The sequence below is a fragment of the Panthera tigris genome, chromosome X (genome assembly GCF_018350195.1).
Source record: "Panthera tigris isolate Pti1 chromosome X, P.tigris_Pti1_mat1.1, whole genome shotgun sequence".
Lineage (NCBI taxonomy): Eukaryota > Metazoa > Chordata > Mammalia > Carnivora > Felidae > Panthera > Panthera tigris.
Genome location: NC_056677.1, coordinates 97698 through 117312, shown reverse-complemented (window position 1 = coordinate 117312; position 19615 = coordinate 97698). Strand labels below are relative to the sequence as shown.

Genomic DNA, 19615 nt, shown 5'->3' with positions numbered 1-19615 from the left:
CCTCATGTGATCTTGTCCTGTGTCGAGCCTGAGTGCTCTTGTCACGTGAGGTCATGAGGAGGACACACGTGCTGTTGTCACACAAGGTCACGTAAGGGAGGATACTTGCCATTGTCACATGAGCTCAAGGGAAAGGGAGACGTAGGTCCGTCACGTGATATCAGAGGGGACACACACGCGTCTGTTACGTGAGATCATAAACGAGGGGGACGCACGTCTGTGTCACGTGAGGTCAGAAGGGGGCGAACGCTGTTGTCACAAGAGGTCATCAGTGAGGGGTGGTCGAGGACGGCCCCGTGTGGGTGGGTCACGTCAGGCCCGGGGCATCTGAGGGAGCCCTGGAGTAGGGCCGTCGGAGGCCACGCGGTGGCCGTGACCGAGGCCGCGCGGCCACCCCTGCCCCATCCGCGGTCGCAGGGTAACGCCCCCCCGTGGGGGCGCGCGTCCTCTTGGGCCTCCCCCCGTGGGAGCCAAGTGCAGGACGGGCCGCACGCCAGGCCCCACTCACGGCGGGGAGCGGGTGGGGACGTCCCGCCTCAGGCCGCTTCCCCCTGACCCCGTTCCGTCTGCTGCTCTCGGCCCGGAACCCAGGGGCAGAAAAGTACAGAAGGAAGGAAAGCTCAGCTACGCCGACTTTGTCTGGTTTCTGATCTCTGAGGAAGACAAAAAGACTCCAACCAGGTACGCGTTTGGGCGGCTGTCGCGTGGTCCTTCGGGGACGGCGCTCGGAAGCCCTGGGGTGGCGGTCGTCCCCGAGCGTGGGCGCCAGCAGGGCCGCGTCCCGGCGAGGCCGGCCCCGGGCCGGTGGGGGGGGGGGGGGTGGGGGGCCGGGCCGGGGTCCTCGCGTCCCGGACGGCCGGGCTGACCGAGGCTCGCCCCGACCTGCCGTGACCGCAGCATCGAGTACTGGTTCCGCTGCATGGACCTGGACGGGGACGGGGCCCTGTCCATGTTCGAGCTGGAGTACTTCTACGAGGAGCAGTGCCGCAGGCTGGACAGCATGGCCATCGAGGCCCTGCCCTTCGAGGACTGCCTGTGCCAGATGCTGGACCTGGTGAAGCCCCAGAGCGAAGGTAACGTCCCTGGGAGGAGACGCTGCTGCCCCTACACGGAAGGGATGCCCCCGTGTGAGATCCCCCCACGTGAGTGAGGACATGCCCCCCCCCCCCCCCCGTGAGTGAGGAGATGCCCCCCCCCCCACGTGAGTGAGGAGATGTCCCCTGCCCCCGCCCCCGTGTGTGAGGCGATCCCCCGTGTGTCGTGAGATGTCCCTCCCCTGAGACGGGGTGCCCGTGCTGTGTGCGGGAAGGACCCCTGTGACATGTGGGGGGACACCCGTGTGACGTGTGGTCGCGTCTGGGGGTGCCCCTCCTTGTGGGAGGCATGTCCCTCCCCATGAGTGAGGGAGCAAACGTGCCCCTCTCCCAGCGATGCCTCCTGTGGGCGGGACCCCGTGGGAGGGGCCGCTCCTCCCGTGGGAGGGGCCGCCGCCAGGTGCGGGCCAGTGCGCGTGCGCGAGGGTCCGCCACGAACCGGGACACCCCGTGGGACGCGGGGTGCCCCCTGAGGGAGAGACACGGTCGTGGCGGAGGACAGGCCCCCCTGATGTGGGGGACGCCCCCTCTGGGAACGGCCCGCGCCGCTCGCGTCGGGGACCTTGGGGAGGGCTCGCCCCCGCCACGTGACGAGACCCCCCCCCCCCAGGGCGGGGTGAGCTGCGGTGGCCCCTGTTCCGTGGCTTCCGGCGCCCTCCCAGGCCCCAGTGTCCCCTCGGCCCGGCCCCCCCTGTGAAAGGCCGTGTGCTGTCAGCTGAGGACCCCGTCCCGCCGGCGTCACGAAGCTAGGCGTCCCCGACCCTGGGTCTCGCCTCTGGGCTCCCGCGTTCGCCACCTTGGCGACACGGAGCCCGGACTCCCGGGGTGGGACAGCCCCGCGCACGCCGGCCCCCCCCTTCCCCGACCGGCCCCGGTCCCTGCCCCGGGCGCCTGCACCGCGGGGTCGGCCAGGGAGTCGGGGGGGACGGGGGGGGCGGGGCCCTGACACCCCGCAGCCGAGAAGCCCGTGACCCACGGGGAGGCCCGCGGTGGCACCAGGAAGGGCCCCAGGGCACCGTGGCAGGGACAGAGGCATACTGTTCCCGGGCCGTGAGGCCGCCGTTCCTGTCGCGTTTCCGTGTCTGGGGGAAACACGGTCTTGGGGTGTTGGCTGTGTCCGCCCCTCGTCCCGGGGTCCTGGCCGCAGCTTGCGGGCCCTGCTGCTGTCCCCGGTCGGTGGCGCCGTGATGCGGGTGGCGGGCGCCCCCTGGTGGCCGACTTCCGCTCTGTTCCTGCGCTGCTCCTCGACGTGCGTCCTCGCTCCCATTCCGGGCCACACAGGACCCCAGGTCTCTGGACCCCCTTGCTCCCCCCAAGCCGTCCGCCCACACCGGGGACCGTCTCGCGCGACTGTTCAGGACCCTAGGCCTCTGGCCCCCCTTGCTCCCCCCCAGCCGTCCGCCCACACCGGGGACCGTCTCGCGCGACTGTTCAGGACCCCAGGCCTCTGGTCCCGGCTGCCCCCCCCCCCAGCCGTCCGCCCACACCGGAGACCCTCTCGCGCGACTGTTCAGGACCCCAGGCCTCTGGTCCCGGCTGCCCCCCCCCCCCCCCCCAGCCGTCCGCCCACACCGGGGACCCTCTCGCGCGACTGTTCAGGACCCCAGGCCTCTGGTCCCGGCTGCCCCCCCCCCCCCCCAGCCGTCCGCCCACACCGGGGACCCTCTCGCGCGACTGTTCGGGACCCCAGGCCTCTGGTCCCGGCTGCCCCCCCCCCCCCCCAGCCGTCCGCCCACACCGGGGACCCTCTCGCGCGACTGTTCAGGACCCCAGGCCTCTGGTCCCGGCTGCCCCCCCCCCCCCCAGCCGTCCGCCCACACCGGGGACCCTCTCGCGCGAGTGCGTTTTGCCCAGTGGTGTCACAAGGTGCAGTGCTGGGCGCCCCCTGGTGGCCGACTTCCGCTCTGTTCCCGCGCTGCCTCTCCCATTCCGGCCCACACGTGTGCGAGTGCGTTTGGCCCAGTGGTGTCAGTGCTGGGCGTGGGTTTCTCGGCGAGTTAGGACGCGGACCCCCCCCCCCCCCGACAGACCCTCGTGAACGCGCCCCCGGGAGTAGCCGTCCTGAAAACGCCTCACGTCCCGCAGGGAAGATCACGCTCCACGACCTGAAAAACTGCAAACTGGCCCACGTGTTCTTTGACACCTTCTTCAACATCGAGAAATACCTGGACCACGAGCAGAAGGAGCAGGTGTCGCTGCTCAGGGTGAGCGGGGCAGGCGGGGCAGGGAGCGCGGGGGGCGGGGGGCGGCCGGCCGCGTGCGCGCCGCGTGACGCCCGTGTCGCATCCAGGAGAGCGAGAGCGAGGGCCCCGAGCTCTCCGACTGGGAGAAGTACGCGGCTGAGGAGTACGACATCCTGGTGGCCGAGGAGGCTGCGGCAGAGCCGTGGGACGACGGGTGAGTCGTGTGCGTGTGCGCGCGGGGACGCGGGGCGGCGGGGCGGCCGGCGGGCGCCTCCTCTCCAACCACACGGGCCCGGGCCCGGCCCCGGACGCGCGCCGTCCGCAGCCGGCGACTCACGGGGGCCGCGCCCCGGCTCCGGGCGGGGGCCTCTGACACCCGTGTGACGAGCGTCTGCCCCCACGACAAGGGACCCCGTGGGCAGGGAAAGGCAGCTGCGGGTGTCCCGAACCCCAAATGGAAGTCGCGCCGGCCGCGCGGCCCGGACACAAACCCCGCCCCCGGCAGAGCTCCACCGCGAGGCGAGGCCCCTGCCCCAGGCTCTGGGGCCTCGCGGGGACCCGGGAGCGAGTGCCCCCTGCCCGGAAACAGCCCCTCAGTGCTGCCGCCTGTCCCCTGGGGCCGGGACCCACGAGCAGCAGCCAGGTCGGCCCAGAGCGGGCCCTGCAGCGGGGCCGCGTGAGGCCTGCCGCCCGGGGCACCATCTGTTCCCTTCTGTCCCCCACGCCCACCCCGATGTGCTGTGTGCTCCCCAGGACGTGACCTGCCGAGCCGTCCCCCTCCCCCTCCCCCCTCCCCCCCCCGCCACGCCGAACGGGGGGCCCAGGCAGTGATCCGGGTGGGGGGCTCCCCGAGGGGCCTGGCAGGGCGGACGCCCTGCGGGGCTGGGGTCTGAGAGGCCAGCTCAGAAATCGGGACCCAACACGCCCGCACGGGGCCACCGCAGTGGGGAATCTCGTCTTCGGTGTCTGCACCCGAGGCCCGTGGGGGGACGGGGGCCTCGGGGCCCAGGTGCGGATGGATGCCCTCTCACCCGGGGCTGACCGCGTGTGGCATCAGCGCGGCATCTGCTCCCACGAGCGTGGCTGGGCGCGCAGGGTGCACACGGTGGGGGGCTCAGGCACCCCAGCCTCCACACAGGCACCCGACAGGCTCAGGCGGCACATGGGTTCTCTGCTCCCGTCAGGGCTCTTCACCCAGCCGCCCCCTGCCCCCTCAGGGCCGCCTGGCCCCAGGTCAGGGTCACACGGGGTCAGGAGCAGGGCCCGCCTACGAGAGGCACCCCCCGCCCCCCGTTCGGCGGCCACGGGGCCGCCAGGGTCCTGAGCCCCACTCCCCGGAGTTTGAGATCTAGCAGGGCCTGCGTCCGTCACCCCCAAACCCCTCCCCACTTGGGCCCCTGGCAGGGGCTGGCCGTCGTCCGGCCGTCGTGCGTCTCCGGCCCGTCACAGAAGCGCACCCCCACGTCCCTCCACACCGCCTCTGCGTGCCGAGGTGCGGCAGAGCCGTGCCGTTCACCGGGCTCGTGGGGGGGCCCCTTCTGTGCCGCGGGCGACCCCCCCCCCCCCCCCAGGTGACCCACGTTGGGTGGCTTCCCCTCGGTTCCGGGCCGACGTGAACCGTTGCCACACCGGCCTCGTGCAGGTGTGCTGTCACAAAACAGACGGAAGCTTCGATGACTCGTGTTTGAGAACCGCACCCGGCGTGGAGGTGCTGGGCCTCTCCGCGACACCGCGCTGCCTGCCAAGTTGGGTCTCTGACTCGTCTGCCGGCAAATGTTTTGTGGTTTTCGGCAAGTGGATCTTCTCGCCTTCTGTCACAGAAGGGCTTCCTGATGTTGGGGTGTCGGGAAGGTGGGGTTTTAAGATTTACTCTTGAGAGAGAGCGGGAGCATGAGCAAGGCAGGGGCAGAGAGAGAGCATCCCAAGCAGGCTCCCGGCTGTCAGTGCAGAGCGCGACGCACGGCTCGAACCCACGAACTGTGAGATCGTGAGCTGAGCCCAAGTCGAGAGTCACACACTTAGCGGACTGAGGCACCCAGGCGCCCTAAGGAGGTTCGAAACTTGCAGCATACCGCTGCGCGTTGCTGGCGACCCCCGTGGGGCTTACCGACCTTGCACTTGCCTCTTGTGGTGACCGTACCCGGTGGCCACATAAGCGTGTCGTGGGGTCGGCGGGGGCCTCTGCGCCGACAGGCACGTGGCCTGGAGCAGCACGCTTCAATCTCCTGTCCGCCGGCCTGCGGCACGGCCTAGAACGTCGGCTACGACGCCGACCGCGAGTCGGCACGCGTCCCTGCCCTGTCCCCACTCCCGCGTGCAGATGGGTCATCCCGACCAGGGGTCGCGGCATCCGTCCAGACCCAACGCCGAGTTCCGCCAGGTGGCCTTGGCGCCCACGGCCCGTGGCCACGGGCACTTCACGGAGGGCCTTCCACAGCTCGGCCCGCGTGGGGGCTCGTGGGGGCCACCTGCCTCGGCCGCGCCCCAGCACACTCACGAGCCCCTGCTTGCAGGTACGAAGCCGAGCTCAGCCCCGTGGACCAGAAACTGAGCGTCCTGAGGTCTCCGCTGGCCCAGAGGCCCTTCTTCGAGGCGCCCTCGGCCCTGGGCACCGTCGACCTGTACGAGTACGCGTGCGACGACGCCGACCTACAGCCCTCGTGACGTGCGCCCGCGGCCGGGGGTCCGGGCCAGCCGGCTGGACGCGAGGCAGCTTGTGTGTAAAAGCCAAAGCTGTTTGATTGTTGAGCTGTCTTTTATAGAAAATGAAGTGATTTGTAGGAGATGACGAATTTTTATTCGACACGAAGCGGGTCACGTGGTCATGGAGCTCCTGTCCCCGCCTGGCCAGGAGGGGCCGACCCCCGTGCAAGAACCCCTGGCTGGCAGGCCCCGCTAGCCGTCGAGTTCAGGCGTGTGGACACTTACCCGGCCTGGCCGACGGCTCCCCTCCAAAGGAGCTGCCTCGGGGTCGCCGGCCGTGCGCGGACTTCTGGGTGCTGGGTGGCCCCGTGTTGTTCTCACGGAGTCGGTCGGGAACATTCCAGAAGCCCCGGGACCTTCCGTCTCGTCTGCACGAGCGTCTCCGGGCACGGCCCGGGCCACGACCCTCCGTGCAGGGTGTGGGAGGGTGCGCCCCCTCGAGCGTACTTACGTTTTCATGTACGTGTACAAAACGTGTAAAGTTAACTTTTATTTGGTGTGTATAGCGATTTAAAAACGTTTTACGAGATCACGTTTGTATTTTCAAATAAAGAAGTTAAAGACTCTCCGTGCCGGGCCTTGCTCGCCCAGCCCACAACACAGACACAGCACACAAAGGTCACAGAGAACACAGACACCAGGCAGCGACGCTACTGGGGGCACAGGGCAGTGTCACGAGGGAGACTCCGTCTGGCACGGACGGCTCTGGGGATGGGAGGCCCGGCCGAGGGTCACAGGCCCTGGGCCTGGAGCGTCCAGCAGATGGCCGTCCCCGCAAGGCCTGCAGGCGAGGCGCCCGTGCTCCTGACCCCACGGCCGGGGGGGGGGGGGGGGGGGGGGGGGGGGTTTGGGTAGTAGCACTTTCCTACAGCAGCTTCCCAAGTCCTGGGGACAGAACTGGGACGGAGGGGAGGGGACGGGACCAGAGGGGTGGGGGGACGAGACGTCCCACCCAGGCAGCCAACCCCCAGGCCAGGGTCCAACGCACACACGCCGGCGGGGGGGGGGGGGGGGGGGGGGGGGGGCGCTGGTTCTCCGTGCAGGATGCGCGGGGGGCCGTGCCCCTCTACACAGTGGCCGAGAAGGGTCTGTGGTTTGGCACCAACACGAGATTTGAAGGGCAGAAGGCCCCACCCTGCATGTCCGGGGGAGGGTGGCCCAAAAGCATCCAGCCCAGGCCCCTGCCCCAAGTCCGCACAGCCGATCTGTCTGGAGCGCCCCGTGCTGACCAGACCGCAGCCTCCCCGGGGCCCTCCCTGCCCCGCAGCTGGCCCACAGCTCCGGACGTCACAAAATGCCCGACAGCGAGGCCCTGGGCTGTGACAGGAACAGCCGGCGGCCCACCCAGAGCCGCCGCACGTAGGACCGCAAGGACGAGGGACCCAGCACCATGCTCCACGGCGGAGAACACAGCTGGTTCTGGAACCGTCCAGCCAAGCACAGCAGTCGCCCGGAGAGAAAGCTGCCAGCTGGTAGGCACCTGGGTGGGCATCCCAAGGTCCCGGTCAGCGGTCACACAGCCCTCTCCCCACAGAAGGGGTTCGGATCCACGGGTGCAGATGGCAGGGGTCGCTGTCATTGCCTAGAGACCTGGAGGGCCCGGGTCGGCCGTACTCGGAGGCGACCGGCCCCCCCGGCCCCAGGAGTGGGTAGCCACGGGGGACAGAACACAGCAACAGAGGGGGAGCTCATCACGGGGTGGGGGGGTTTCCTCTTCAGTCGGATCCTCCCTGGGGACGGACAGACAACCCTCAGGACCCACACACAGACACTCGGATGGACAGACGGAAAGCTGTGCACACCACCGCCCGGACCCATCCGGACCCGTTGAGCCGTCAGACCGGGAGTTGGATCTCCGGGGAGCACACAGGAGGACACGCGCGCTCCCGCACGGGCACAGCGGCCACGGCGTCACCCGGAGGCCCCGTGGCAGACGAGCCGTCCCGCCTCCAGGGGCACCCTGGCAGGCAGCCCCCTGCCCCCGCCCCCCGGGCACCCTCCAGAACCGAAGTCGGCGCCCCGCGAGGCCACCTCCCAGAGGCCTGGCCGGCACAGACCTGCACGGAGATGCCCTCCACGTCCACGTCTTCGTTGGAAGAGTTGTCCGAATCCTCTGACGACAGGAAGTCCACGTCAAAGATGTCCCTGCCAGAGAAAGAAGGGGTTCGCTCGCCAGGGAGACCGACACACGGCCTCCAGGGACTCTGCCTCCGGTCGGGTCCCTGTCCCTGTTGACAGACCCTGGGGCAGGAGGCCCCTCAGGGAGCAGGGGGACTGGCGGCCCATTTGCTGCAGGAAACAGGGCCAGAGAACAGGGGCCCCGCTGGGGCAAGAGGCGCCGGCGGGAGCGGCAGGGTGCGCTAGTGTGGCAAGAGGTGGGGAGACAAGGGGGCGAGACGCAAGATGGAGATGGGGGGGGGGGGGTGTGGACCCAGAGACACATGGAGGCGACACAGCCCCCATATGAGGGCTCAGCTGCACCCCTAACACCCTTGTGCGCCCTATTCCACGCTTTGGGCGGAAGGGGAAGAGCCCCTCCCTGGCTGCCCTCCCCAGACACAGCCCGCCCACCCCTGCCTCGGCCCCCCGCGGGACCCCACCCCCACCCCCGTCGCACCCTCCCCGCCCCGCCCGCCGGCGACAGGAGCACAGCAGCGCCCGCGGTGCGCTCACCGCTTGGACTTGCGGCCCCTGGACGGGGTCCTCGGCTCTCGGTCCCCCGCGGAGGAGCTGGCCAAGGTGTCCGGGGTCCAGGAGGAGCCGGTGGCTGCGGGCAGCTCTGCACGGCAGGGAGGGTCAGCCACGGCCCGGACGCCCCGGCCCGCGCCCACCACTCCCGACCCCTCGCCCCTCCCCTCTCCGCTCCCGACCCCTCCTCCTCCCCCACCCGACCCCCTCCCGACCCCCTCCCCGCCCCTATCCTCTCTCCGCTCCCGAACCCTGGCCCCCGCCCCTCCCCGCCCCCGCCCCCTCCTCCCCCTCCTCCCCCCTCCCGACCGCTCGCCCCTCCCCCTTCTTCCTCCTCCCTCCTCCTCCTCCTCCCCCCACTCCTCCTCCTCCCCCCCCCCCCCCCGCCCTTCTCCGTTCACGACCCCTCGCCCCTCCCCTCTCCCCTCTCCCGACCGCTCGCCCCTCCCCCTTCTTCCTCCTCCCTCCTCCTCCTCCTCCTCCCCCCCCTCCTCCTCCTCCCCCCCCCCCCCCGCCCTTCTCCGTTCACGACCCCTCGCCCCTCCCCCTCCCGACCCTCGCCCCTCCCCGCCCCCTCCGCACCTTGCGGCCGCTTGCTCTCTTTGCAGATGGCATCGAACGGGTTGGCGGCCGGCTCGTCCTCCTCCTCGGTCTGGGGCACGTAGTCCGTCTTCATCAGGGACTTGCGGTACACGAGCAGGGGGTTCATATCCCCTTCCCCAAAGCTAGGTACGCCCTCGGGTATGGAGTCCTGGAAGTGAGCGAGTCTGCGGGCAAAAGAGAGGACGTGGGCTGTGGGGGAGGGGGAGGGGGCGAGGGAGGGGACCCCGCCGAGGTCCTCAGGAGCCACCACCACCCCCCCCCCCCCCGCTCCCCCTGGGGCCGCCACGGCCTGCCGGAGGGGCGCCACCCGGTGGGCGCAGGTGAGTCCTGCAGCGCGGAGCCCGGCGGCCCCGACCCGGACCAGCCCCGAGCCCTCGGCCTCCAGCGCGCGCACGGGCCGGAGCCGGGGCCGGAGCCGGGACACGCGGCGTGAGCAGGACGGTCCCCCCCCCCCACCCCCCCCCCGAGAACCCTCCCTCCCGCGTCCGCGCCCCGCTCGCCACGGCTCCCTGGTCTGGGCGCCCGCCCTCCCCGCCCCACGCCCCCGAGCCCCGCCGCCCGGGGCTCCCCGCGCACTCACGCGGTCCCGCGCTCGGCCGGGGGGATCTTGCAGGAGAACTCGGCCAGCAGGAGCAGGAAGCAGAGGTTTGGGTAGCGCTGGCGGCCCCCCTCCGCTTCTGCCACCGGGGCCTCGGAGAAGGCGTAGGCCAGCCCGCGCCTGGGGGCGAGGACGCAGGCAGGTGGGCGGGGCGTCGGGCAAGTGCCGAGGACCCGGGGGAGGGGGGGGAACTCGCGCCTGGGGGCGGGGACGCCGGCAGGTGGGCGGGGCGTCGGGCAGGTGCCGAGGACACGGAGGGGGGGACTCGCGGGGGGGCGGGGTATCGGACCCTGGACCACAGCCCCAGGTGGGACCCAGACCACGAGCAGGGTGTCAGGTGGGGCGGTGTAGTCGGGAAGAGGGCAGTGTGGACGGGGCAGCCCCCGGCACGGACCTCTGGATCAGGTGGGCGGCTTCCCGGGCGCGGTCAAAGCCGAGCGTGAGCGCAAAGCGGCGAGCCAGCAGCCGGATGGAGTAGAAGGGGCCGCAGATTAACTCGATGGGGTCGTAGTTAAGACCGTACGTGTCCATGTGCTTCTGAAAGAGCTGGGGGATTGCAGGGACCCAGTGGGGTCAGGGACGTGCTGGGCATGGGCCAACGACCCCGGGCTCTCAGGGTCTGGGGGCCTGTGTGCCTGAGTAGGGGGGGCGGAGAGGGGGCCACCGAGTATCCCACGGTCTGGGAGCCCGTGTGCCTGAGTAAGGGGCAAGCACCCTGTGTCCCAGGTCTGGGGGCCCATGTGCCTGAGTAGGGGGTGGGCACCCTGTGTCCCAGGTCTGGGGGCCCGTGTGCCTGAGTAGGGGGGTCGAGGGGGCAGGCTGTGTCTGACATCTGGGGACCAGTGTGCCTGAGTGGGGGGGGCAGCCTGTATCCCAGGGTCTGGGGGGGGGCCGTGTGCCTGAGTGGGGGGGGGAGCAGCCTGTGTCCCAGGGTCTGGGGGGGCCGTGTGCCTGAGCAGGGGGCAAACACTGCATCCACAGTGTTGGGGGAGCCCCGTGTCCAGAGTCTGGATCCTGTCGTCTGCGGGGTCTGAGTTTTATGAAGGTCAGGTGGCCACGCCCTTGCCAGCACCTTCCGGGTGCAGCAGGCGGCGGGCCAGGGCGGCCCGCCCTGCACAGAGCCTGTCGAGGCTGGAGAACCGAGGGGTGCAGGACAGGTCTGTGAACCAGGCATCTCTGCCGGAGGGTCAGCCCTGCCAGCAGAGGGGCCGGGACCCTTGAGACCTGACTGGGCCCTCCCCACGCCCCCCCCCCCAGTGCCTCAGGGAGGCCCCCTGCCTGGCACAGGCAGCCAACACAAGACACGTGGCCAGCGCCCCCGCCCCCCGGGGTCGGAGGCTCAAGAGATCCAGAGAGGCATCTCTTGGACCTGCAGCCCCCGGCCAGAGCTGAGCGAGTGCCCGTGACGAACGGGTCCCGGACGACAGTGCCGCTCGCCGATGACCTCTTCCGCAGAGGACAGGGGCGGGGGCTCCTGCGGGGAGCCACGCCGAGGCCAGGGTGCCGGGGGAGCACCCGCGACCGCCCACACGGGGATCCGGGGTTCCCCACACCTTCCGGTGGTCACCCCAGTCCACAACGTCACATCTGCTCAGCAGCAGCTCCCCGGGCCTGCCCCGGAGGCAGACTCAACAGAAAACCAGGAGCCAGAAAGATGCTCCCAGTCCGAGAAAGCACACGCAGAGCGGGCCCTGACGTGGCAGGGACGTGCCCGCCGACGTTCCACGCATGCCCTGGGGCATCTGTGGGTCATCCAAACAGGTCACGTGCAGACCCGTCCCACAACGGGAGGAACAAGGCCGCTTCCCGAGGAAGAACCAACGGCAGGAAAGCATCAGAGGTAAAGGGAGGCCTCGGGGCGAGCGTCCAGAAGGTGCTCGCGCTCCAGAACCCAGAAACAGAGGCCACGTGCCGGAAAACCACCGCGCAGGCTGTCCGCCAGAGACCCTGCCGGCCTGTAAGTCAACACTGGCTCTGCCACACCCTCCCGTCCTTGCCCGTCGTGACACGAGAGGCAGACCCACCCGTGTGAAAAGCAGAACAGAGCACGGAACAAGCCACGCTTCACGGCCACAGGTGCCACGTATGTGGGTAAGCCGACCACCACGGGATGGAAGAATAGATGCGGACGCCCTCTCACGCCGTGTCATGACAGAGGGACGCCCATCCTGAGGTTCAGTGGACCGAGCTGGGGGTGACGCCCACCCGGAGGGTCAGGGACACCCCGCCCCCAGTTCACGGTGCGAGGACACACGTGGAACCCGCCGGGGACAATCCAGCCCAACACTGGGGCACGGCGGCCCCCTGACCCCCACGACGCGGTGACGCCCCTCTGTCTAGGAAGCCGTGGGCACACGCGTCCACCTGCCACGTGTCCCCGCAACACCCCGTGACCGCATCCTCCTTTGTCCTCCCGTCCTTGAACAGAGAGGAACGCGACACAAAGGTCCCACGACCCTGAGGCGGGGCCGACCGCGGAAGCCAACTGCGGGGGACTGAATCAGTCCCCCGAATCCACCTGCGCAAGCCTGACCGCCGAGGGGGCCGCGGCAGCTGGCGGGGAGCAGATCAGGTCAGGAGGGCGGGGCCCACGCTGTGCGTTAGTGCTCTCGAAGGTGTCCCTAGAGCCTCCTGCCCTCCGCCCACAGCCACGTGGGGACACGGCAGAGGGGACCGTGTGTGGCCCTCCAGAGGCCTCCCCAGAACCTGACCCCGGCGCCCCCTCCCGCTGGCACCCTGGTCTCAGGCCGCAGCCTCCGGAACCAGGAGGGAGAAGGGTCTGACGTTTCAGCCGCCCTGTCTGTCCGTGGGGCGTGGGACGACCCAGCCGCCAGCACCACAGGCCACTGACGCGGGGGCGGGACTCCCGAGGAGAGGGCAGCGGTGCCCACGGCCGGTGCGTCCCCGAGGGCGCCCGCCCCTCCAGGCCCCGGCGACGGTGCCTGGTGTCGTGGGGAGCAGCCACAGAGCGCCGCCCGACCTTCCGGAACAGACCGCTCACCTGCTGCAGGCACAGGAGCAGGGACAGCGCGTTGCGAAGCCTGTCGTTCTGTCTCGTCCTGGTCATGGTCTCCTTGATGATGTCACCAAAGTGATGGTAATGCTGAGAGCGAACACAGGCGTGCGTCAGCACAGGGACGCGGCAAGCACAGACGCGTTACCACACCGTGTCCCCACGTTGCGAACTCTAAGGACAGCCACGGAGCTCGAACCCCAGGACCTAGATGGACGTGGATCCCGCCGGCCACCAGGCCCCGCGTCAGGGCCAGCGGGTGGGAGCACGTCCACAGGACCCGGGAAGCCGAAGCCATCAGGCAGCAAGGTCCTGGGGCCGGCTGCACTCCCAGGACTGGCTGGGCCCCTCCCACGGGGACGCTTCCTCCGTGGGGAGGGCAGGGCCACCGGGCATGGAGGGCCGGGAGCAAGGGAGCGAGGCCTCTCAGAGCCACCGTGACGTGCGCCTGCCACGACTGCACCAGCCCGCAGACGCACGGCCCCGGGAGCCTGCCGTCACAAGATCGGCCGCACGCAGTCTCGGTAGTGACGAAAGCACGAAACCGAGGGAACGGCTTTAAAAGACAGCACGTGATGTCCTGAGTGAAGAAACCCGCTAGACGCCAGGTGCGGGGAGAGACGACAGTGCCACAAAAACGCACACGTGACGCTGACGGGGACGCGGTCCCCACGCGCGCTGCGCCGGGCCCGTCCGCGGGAAGTGGTGGGGGCCACGAGCACCCAGGAAGACCGGGCCGCGGCCACCCGCGCTCTCCGTCCGTCCGACTCTGTGTGTCGCGCAGGACAGCAGTGGGCGGGGCAGGGGAGCCGGGCGGGGGCTGGGGGGGGGGGGCAGGAGGGCCGTGCGGGCACCTTCAGGTAGAACTGGTAGATTTCGGCGGCCGCGCTCAAATCCAGCACGTTGTAGACCACAAGCTTGCAGAACACGGCCAGCATGTTCCTCCGGTGGAACAGCTCGTGGAGCTCGTCCGCGTCGTCCTCCTTGTAAATTCTGCTGGGGCCTGGGGAGACAGCACGCGCCGGCCACGTCGTCCCGCGGCCCCCTCGTGGCTCAGCCGTGGGACGGCCGCGTGGCAGGCGAGCAGGGCGCGGCCGGGCACGGCGGGAAGTCCGATCCAGAGGTGCTCGCGGTCCGGGCATCGTTCCGGGGGCCGGTCGCGGGTCAGACCCGCCGCCGGACGCCGTGGCCCCAATGGCACAGAGCCCGCGAGCGCCACGGGGTGCCTGTGTCTCCCGGTCCTGACCGCCTGCTCAGCGCTCCCCCGACCCCTCCGCGACCGCGTGAGCACGGGAGACAGACACGTGCGGAGTGCAGCTCATCATCCCGGGTGCGGAGCACCCCACGGTGCCCTGCTGCGCCCCACCCCCACCTACCCTTATACCCCGGGGTTACCCCCCATCCCCCCCGACCCCCCACCTACCCTTCCGCCCCGGGGTTACCCCCCCATCCCCCCCGACCCCCCACCTACCCTTCCGCCCCGGGGTTACACCCCCATCCCCCCCGACCCCCCACCTACCCTTCCGCCCCAGGGTTACCCCTCCGTCTCCCCACCACAGCCCCAGCTACCCTTCCACCCCGGGGTTATCCCCCCCGTCCCCCCACCGTGGCCCCCACCTACCCTTCCACCCCGGGGTTACCCCCCCATCCCCCCCGACACCCTACCTACCCTTCCGCCCCGGGGTTACCCCCCCCACCTACCCTTGCGCCCCGAAGTTACTCCCCTGTCCCCCCACCACAGTCCCCACCTACCCTTCCACCCCGGGGTTATCCCCCACTCTGTCCCCCCACCGCGGCCCCCACCTACCCTTCCGCCCCGGGGTTACCCCCCCATCCCCCCACCTACCCTTCCACCCCAAGGTTACTCCCCTGTCCCCCCACCACAGCCCCCACCTATCCTTCCACCCCGGGGTTACCCCCCCGTCCCCCCACCGCGGCCCCCACCTACCCTTCCTCCCCAGGGTTACCCTCCGATCCCCCCACTGCAGCCCCCACCTACCCTTCCACCCCGGGGTTACCCCCCCGTCCCCCCACTGCAGCCCCCAACTACCCTTCCGCCCCGAAGTTACTCCCCTGTCCCCCCACCGCGGCCCCCACCTACCCTTCCGCCCCAGGGTTACCCCCCCACTCTGTCCCCCCACCGCGGCCCCCACCTAGCCTTCTTCCCTGGGGTTACCCCCCCACGGCCCCTGGGGGGGGCATACCTTCAGCCCCCGACTCCTCCAGAAACACGTGCTCCCTGACGAAGCTCAGCAGTCTGCCCTGCAGGATGTGGTCGGGCACAAAGAAGAGCAGCCCCAGGCCGGTGTCCTCGGGCCCCTGGTGGCTCAGGATGAGCAGCAGGTCGCACAGCAGGATGAAGGCCTGAGGGGGTGAGGGGGGACGGAGCAGCCACAGGGACGTCATGCCCTCCCTGCCCCCGGCTGCCCCCCAACAGGCTCCCAGGGGTGGGCGACCCAGGGCTGGGCGGGAGCCAGAGTGCGGGGAGGGGTACGGCGGCCGGCCCCTCGAAGACACCCCCCGCCTCGACCCCACCCTGCCCGTGACACAGGGTCCAACGAAACCAGCACACGGGACGCTTGGTGACGTCGAAAAGCTGCCGTCAGCCACCAGCGCCCAAGGCTGACAGAGTGACGCGTCACACGCAGGCGGGAAAGACAGCCTACGGGTAACAGACAGCCACAGACACCGCAGACCGGAAACGCAAATACACAACCGTGTGTGACCATCCCAGACACGACACGCACACGAGAAAGAAACCTAGGACACCCGTGTGACAAACACAACATACGCACCGGACACGACACGCACGTGACACAATCCAAAGCACACAACACACACACACGAGAAACGCACCACGTGCAGGGGACAGACGCGCCCGAACGCACAACACGCAGGCAACGACTCACACGGTGAGCGGAAACGTCTGCCACATGCAGGCTCGCGACCAAAACCCGCAGTGACCAGGGGGCGCGGACACACAGTGTGACGGGGAGGGGGTCACGAAGGACGGAGCTCGGAGCCCGGAAAGGACACTCGGGCCCTGCTCCTCGGCCAGCGGTCGGCCGCGACACGTGGTATCTGAGACCGCAACGGGGTCGCTCTCACATGCGCACGTTCGCACGCGCCCCAAAGGAAGCAGCAGGTCACGAGCACACACGACACGCCAAGCGCAGTGGCTTGTCCCGCGTCACGAAGCCGTTAGAACCGCCTCCCCGCAGACGTGACATCGCCCTAAAGACTCTCCGCGTGCGGAAGCTGCCGACGCTCGGCGTCCAGGGCCCCACGCCAAACGTGTGTAGTGCACGTAACCGGGGGCGCGCGCGCACGGGCTGATGCGAACGGGACGTTCACGCGCGTTCGTGCGCGTAAGCGGACGCGTCACCTTGCGAGACGCGCGGTACGACGTGGAAACACCGTCACCGAAAACACGAACGGGCCCCGATCCGCACGGGCCTCTCTACCGCCCCTCCCCTTGTTCGGCCGCCCCGGGACCCCCGCCCCGTGAGCGTCCCGGGGACGCACCCACCTTCTCACTCAGCACCTTGCTCTGGTGGCTCAGGTACACGCGGCAGGCCACGCAGAACTTCATCAGCCGCCTGCGCAAGTCCAGGAGCGCGTCCTGCCAGACAGCGACAGGGCAGGGGCCGCCCGTCAGGGCAGCCGGCCCTCCAGCCACAGCCTGACGCAGACGAACTGCCTTCGTCACCCCCACGTCCCCCCAGCCCGCTCCCCCGTCTTTACCCCCGTGTCCCCCCCCCCCCCCCCCCCCCCCCGCAACCCTCTCCCCCTCCCCCACCTGACACAGCCAGGCACCTGCCCCGCCCACGGGAGCCGGCCCTCCAGCCACAGCCTGACGCAGACGACCTGCCTTCGTCAACCCCACGTCCCCCAGCCCCCTCCCCCGTCTTTACCCCCGTGTCCCCCCCCCCGGCAACCCCCTCCCCCTTTCCCACTTCGCACTGTCCCCTTCCCGCACTATCTCCCTCCCCCACCCCCCTTCTCGTCCCACTGTCTACCTCCGCCAGCCCCCGTGTCCCCCTCCCCTACCTCCCTCTGTCCCCCACACCCCTCCCCACCTGCCATCCTCCCACATGCTCCTCCTCCCCCCCCCCGCCCCCACCCCGTCTGTCCTTCGTCATGAGGAATTAGGGCTGAACGTTTCCAGGCAGCCATAAATACGGCCCCAAAGCACGGCTGACTTCAAGCTACCCTTGGTTTGGCCAGCAACCAAGGTCAAGGGTCCCACCCAGCAAACACGGGGCACGTGCTCAGACAGGATCTAAACCCAGCTCCCTGTGGCAGGCGGACAGGTTGGAGGGCCGTGTCGGCGGGGCCCAAGGTCGGCTCTTGGCTCAGATCCCAGGAGCCCAGGCCTGACCCCAGGGTGACACACGCGAGGCAGTGGTGGGGGCGGATGCCTGTCCAAGTGGTGACCCTGTCCCCTGTCCCCAGCCTGCCGCATCCGTCACAGACAACTGGAATCCACATACTTGCACCTGCCCCCCCCCCACCGCCCTGCACCTGCGCCGCCACCACCCCTCACCTGCCTACACCTGCGCCTACTCCCCCACCGCCCCTCACCTGCCCACACCTGCACCTCTTGGCCCCTCACCCACACCCGACCCCTCCCAGCCCCTCGCCTGCCCACACCTGCCCCTCCCATCCCCTCACCTACCCGTACCTGCACCTGCTGCCCACCGCCCCTCACCTGCCCACACCTGCACCTCTTGGCCCCTCACCCACACCCGACCCCTCCCAGCCCCTCGCCTGCCCACACCTGCCCCTCCCATCCCCTCACCTACCCGTACCTGCACCTGCTGCCCACCGCCCCTCACCTGCCCACACCTGCACCTCTTGGCCCCTCACCCACACCCGACCCCTCCCAGCCCCTCGCCTGCCCACACCTGCCCCTCCCATCCCCTCACCTACCCGTACCTGCACCTGCTGCCCACCGCCCCTCACCTGCCCACACCTGACCCTTCCCACACCCGCACCGGACCCCTCCCAACCCCTCACCCACCTGAGGCGGCAGCCGGTCCGTGGCTGCAACAATCTGCCACAGGAGCGCATAGTAGGTGCACTGCAGTGCACAGTGGATGACCTACGGGACACAAGGCCTGTCATGGAGTTGGGGACACGGACGGGACACCCACCTGCGGATGCTCCCCTGCACAAGACCCCGAGCCCTCACCGGGACCTGCTTCCCACCAGACCTCTCCCCCCCCACCCAGGACCCTACCGGGACCCTCCTCCCCAGGATCCTTCCTTCTCCCCCAGGACCTCCCGCCTCCCTGCACCTCAGGACCCACTCTCGCCCCGGCACCCTCCTCCCACCGGCGCCCTCCCCTGACCCCGTGGCCCTCACCTCGGTGGGCATGCTGCCCTGGTGCCTGCGCAGGGTCAGCAGACTGTCCATCTTCTCGTACAGGTTCCAGCTGCTCAGGTCGTGCGTGCTGACCAGAAACGGGGGTCTCAGGGCCCACCTTGGCCCGGGACCCCAGCGTCCCCGAGGTGAGCCGCCCACACCCGGTCAGCAGCCCCCGGAGCCACAGGACCACCTCCCGGCAGACGGAGGGGCACCCGCCCCAGATGGCCGAGGCGGCCCCTCCGGGACCCTGCGGCGCGGGCGTGGCCCAGGCGGTCCCAGCTCCTGCACACGCGGCTCAGGGCCCCAGACGGGCAGGACGGGCTCCCGGGGAACCCGCAGCCACCCGGCCCACCCCGGGGACGCCCCTCAGGCTCTGAACGCCCCTCGCCTCACCCGGGACACAGGAACACGGCTCAGAGTGAGACAGTGGGCACGTTGCTGGGGGGTCACGTGTGCCCCCGCCGAGGGAGCCGGCCGTGTCACCCCACTCACCTGTAGAAGGCCACCAGTCTCCGCAGCGTCGAGCAGATGCGACCCATCTCGTGGTGTCCCAGGAACTGGCCTTGTTTCTACACAGCAGGGAGAGGGCAAGGGGGTGGCCGCCTGACACGCGTGTCCCGGGCGGGGCTCCCGGGGCCCGGGGCCCTGGGCCCTGGCTTCGAGCCGGCCCTCCATCCTAGGAGCCTCCTCTCTTGCTACTTCCCGGAAGGCGGCTCTTTCAACTCTCCGGTCGGGACGTGGTACCCCAGTCACGTGATACGTGCGTGCTCTCGGACTACCCCCGGGAACAGGATGACCCCCCCAAAAGTGCTGGTGACGTGGCGCTTTACAGAAACCCTCTGCCCGAGCGTACGCGAGCCACGGCCTCGGTCAGACTGGGTCCTCTGTGGGCTCACGGGGCTCCCCTGGGGGAAAGTGAGGCCCATGTGTGACCCCCCCCATCTCCCCACTCCCAGGGGACAGAAGCCCCCACCGGAGGTGCGGGGTGAACGGCAGGGGCGCAGAGAACCCACCCTGCGTCCCCAGAGACCAAGAGCCGGTCCCCGGGTTGGCTGAGCCGACCCCCAACAGGCGCCCGACGACCAAACGCCGAGGGCTGCGGCTGAGCGACCTCGGCTGGCGCGGGGCCCGCCTCGGTGGAGGTCTCCCCACCCCGCACGACAGGCCGCACACCCACGCCCGCCCGCGACACCTCCGCGTCTCCACCCCCGCCCCCGCGTCCCACGCCCCGCCCCCACGGCCGGCACCTCGTGCTGGAGGAACACGTCGAGCAGCGGCGTCAGCGCGTCCACCAGCATGTCCACCAGCCGGCTGCAGGCGGGGGCGGCCTGGCAGTGGGCGGTGCCCCCCTCGCAGCAGTAG

General features: G+C 70.2%; 2 protein-coding genes across 5 annotated transcripts in view; one reads left to right on the top strand and one right to left on the bottom strand.

Annotated features, from left to right (window-relative positions):
• PPP2R3B (protein phosphatase 2 regulatory subunit B''beta) overlaps positions 1 to 6609 on the top strand; it is a 59286-nt gene extending 52677 nt beyond the window's left edge. For all 4 annotated transcript variants that reach the window (XM_042974544.1, XM_042974547.1, XM_042974546.1 and 1 more), the window contains exons 9-13: positions 592 to 681; positions 898 to 1073; positions 3180 to 3298; positions 3385 to 3491; positions 5791 to 6609. In XM_042974544.1, the coding sequence (XP_042830478.1) occupies positions 592 to 681; positions 898 to 1073; positions 3180 to 3298; positions 3385 to 3491; positions 5791 to 5941 (643 nt within the window). In that variant the 3' untranslated portion in view covers positions 5942 to 6609. The remainder of the gene's footprint in view (positions 1 to 591; positions 682 to 897; positions 1074 to 3179; positions 3299 to 3384; positions 3492 to 5790) is intronic.
• Positions 6610 to 7001: 392 nt separating this feature from the next.
• Positions 7002 to 19589, bottom strand: LOC122235366 (cohesin subunit SA-2-like). The gene is made up of 14 exons (XM_042974463.1): positions 19501 to 19589; positions 18746 to 18822; positions 18251 to 18338; positions 17906 to 17986; positions 16412 to 16504; positions 15087 to 15246; positions 13737 to 13885; positions 12871 to 12972; positions 10264 to 10415; positions 9852 to 9989; positions 9251 to 9435; positions 8654 to 8759; positions 8038 to 8125; positions 7002 to 7710 (listed from the first exon to the last, which is right to left on the bottom strand). The coding sequence occupies exons 1-14, from the start codon at positions 19549 to 19551 to the stop codon at positions 7696 to 7698; spliced, it is 1485 nt and encodes a 494-aa protein (XP_042830397.1). The 5' UTR covers positions 19552 to 19589; the 3' UTR covers positions 7002 to 7695.
• Positions 19590 to 19615: the final 26 nt, after the last annotated feature.

What these genes read in the sequence shown, in the direction of transcription:
- LOC122235366 (XM_042974463.1), bottom strand. Translation starts at nt 19,551, where the DNA reads ATGCTGGTGGACGCGCTGACGCCGCTGCTCGACGTGTTCCTCCAGCAC. An exon ending in CGGACCGGCTGCCGCCTCAG is followed by an intron (nt 16,505 to 17,905) that starts GTGGGTGAGGGG and finishes GCTGTCTGGCAG; the next exon opens with GACGCGCTCCTGGACTTGCG. An exon ending in AGAGAGCAAGCGGCCGCAAG is followed by an intron (nt 8,760 to 9,250) that starts GTGCGGAGGGGG and finishes CCTGCCGTGCAG; the next exon opens with AGCTGCCCGCAGCCACCGGC.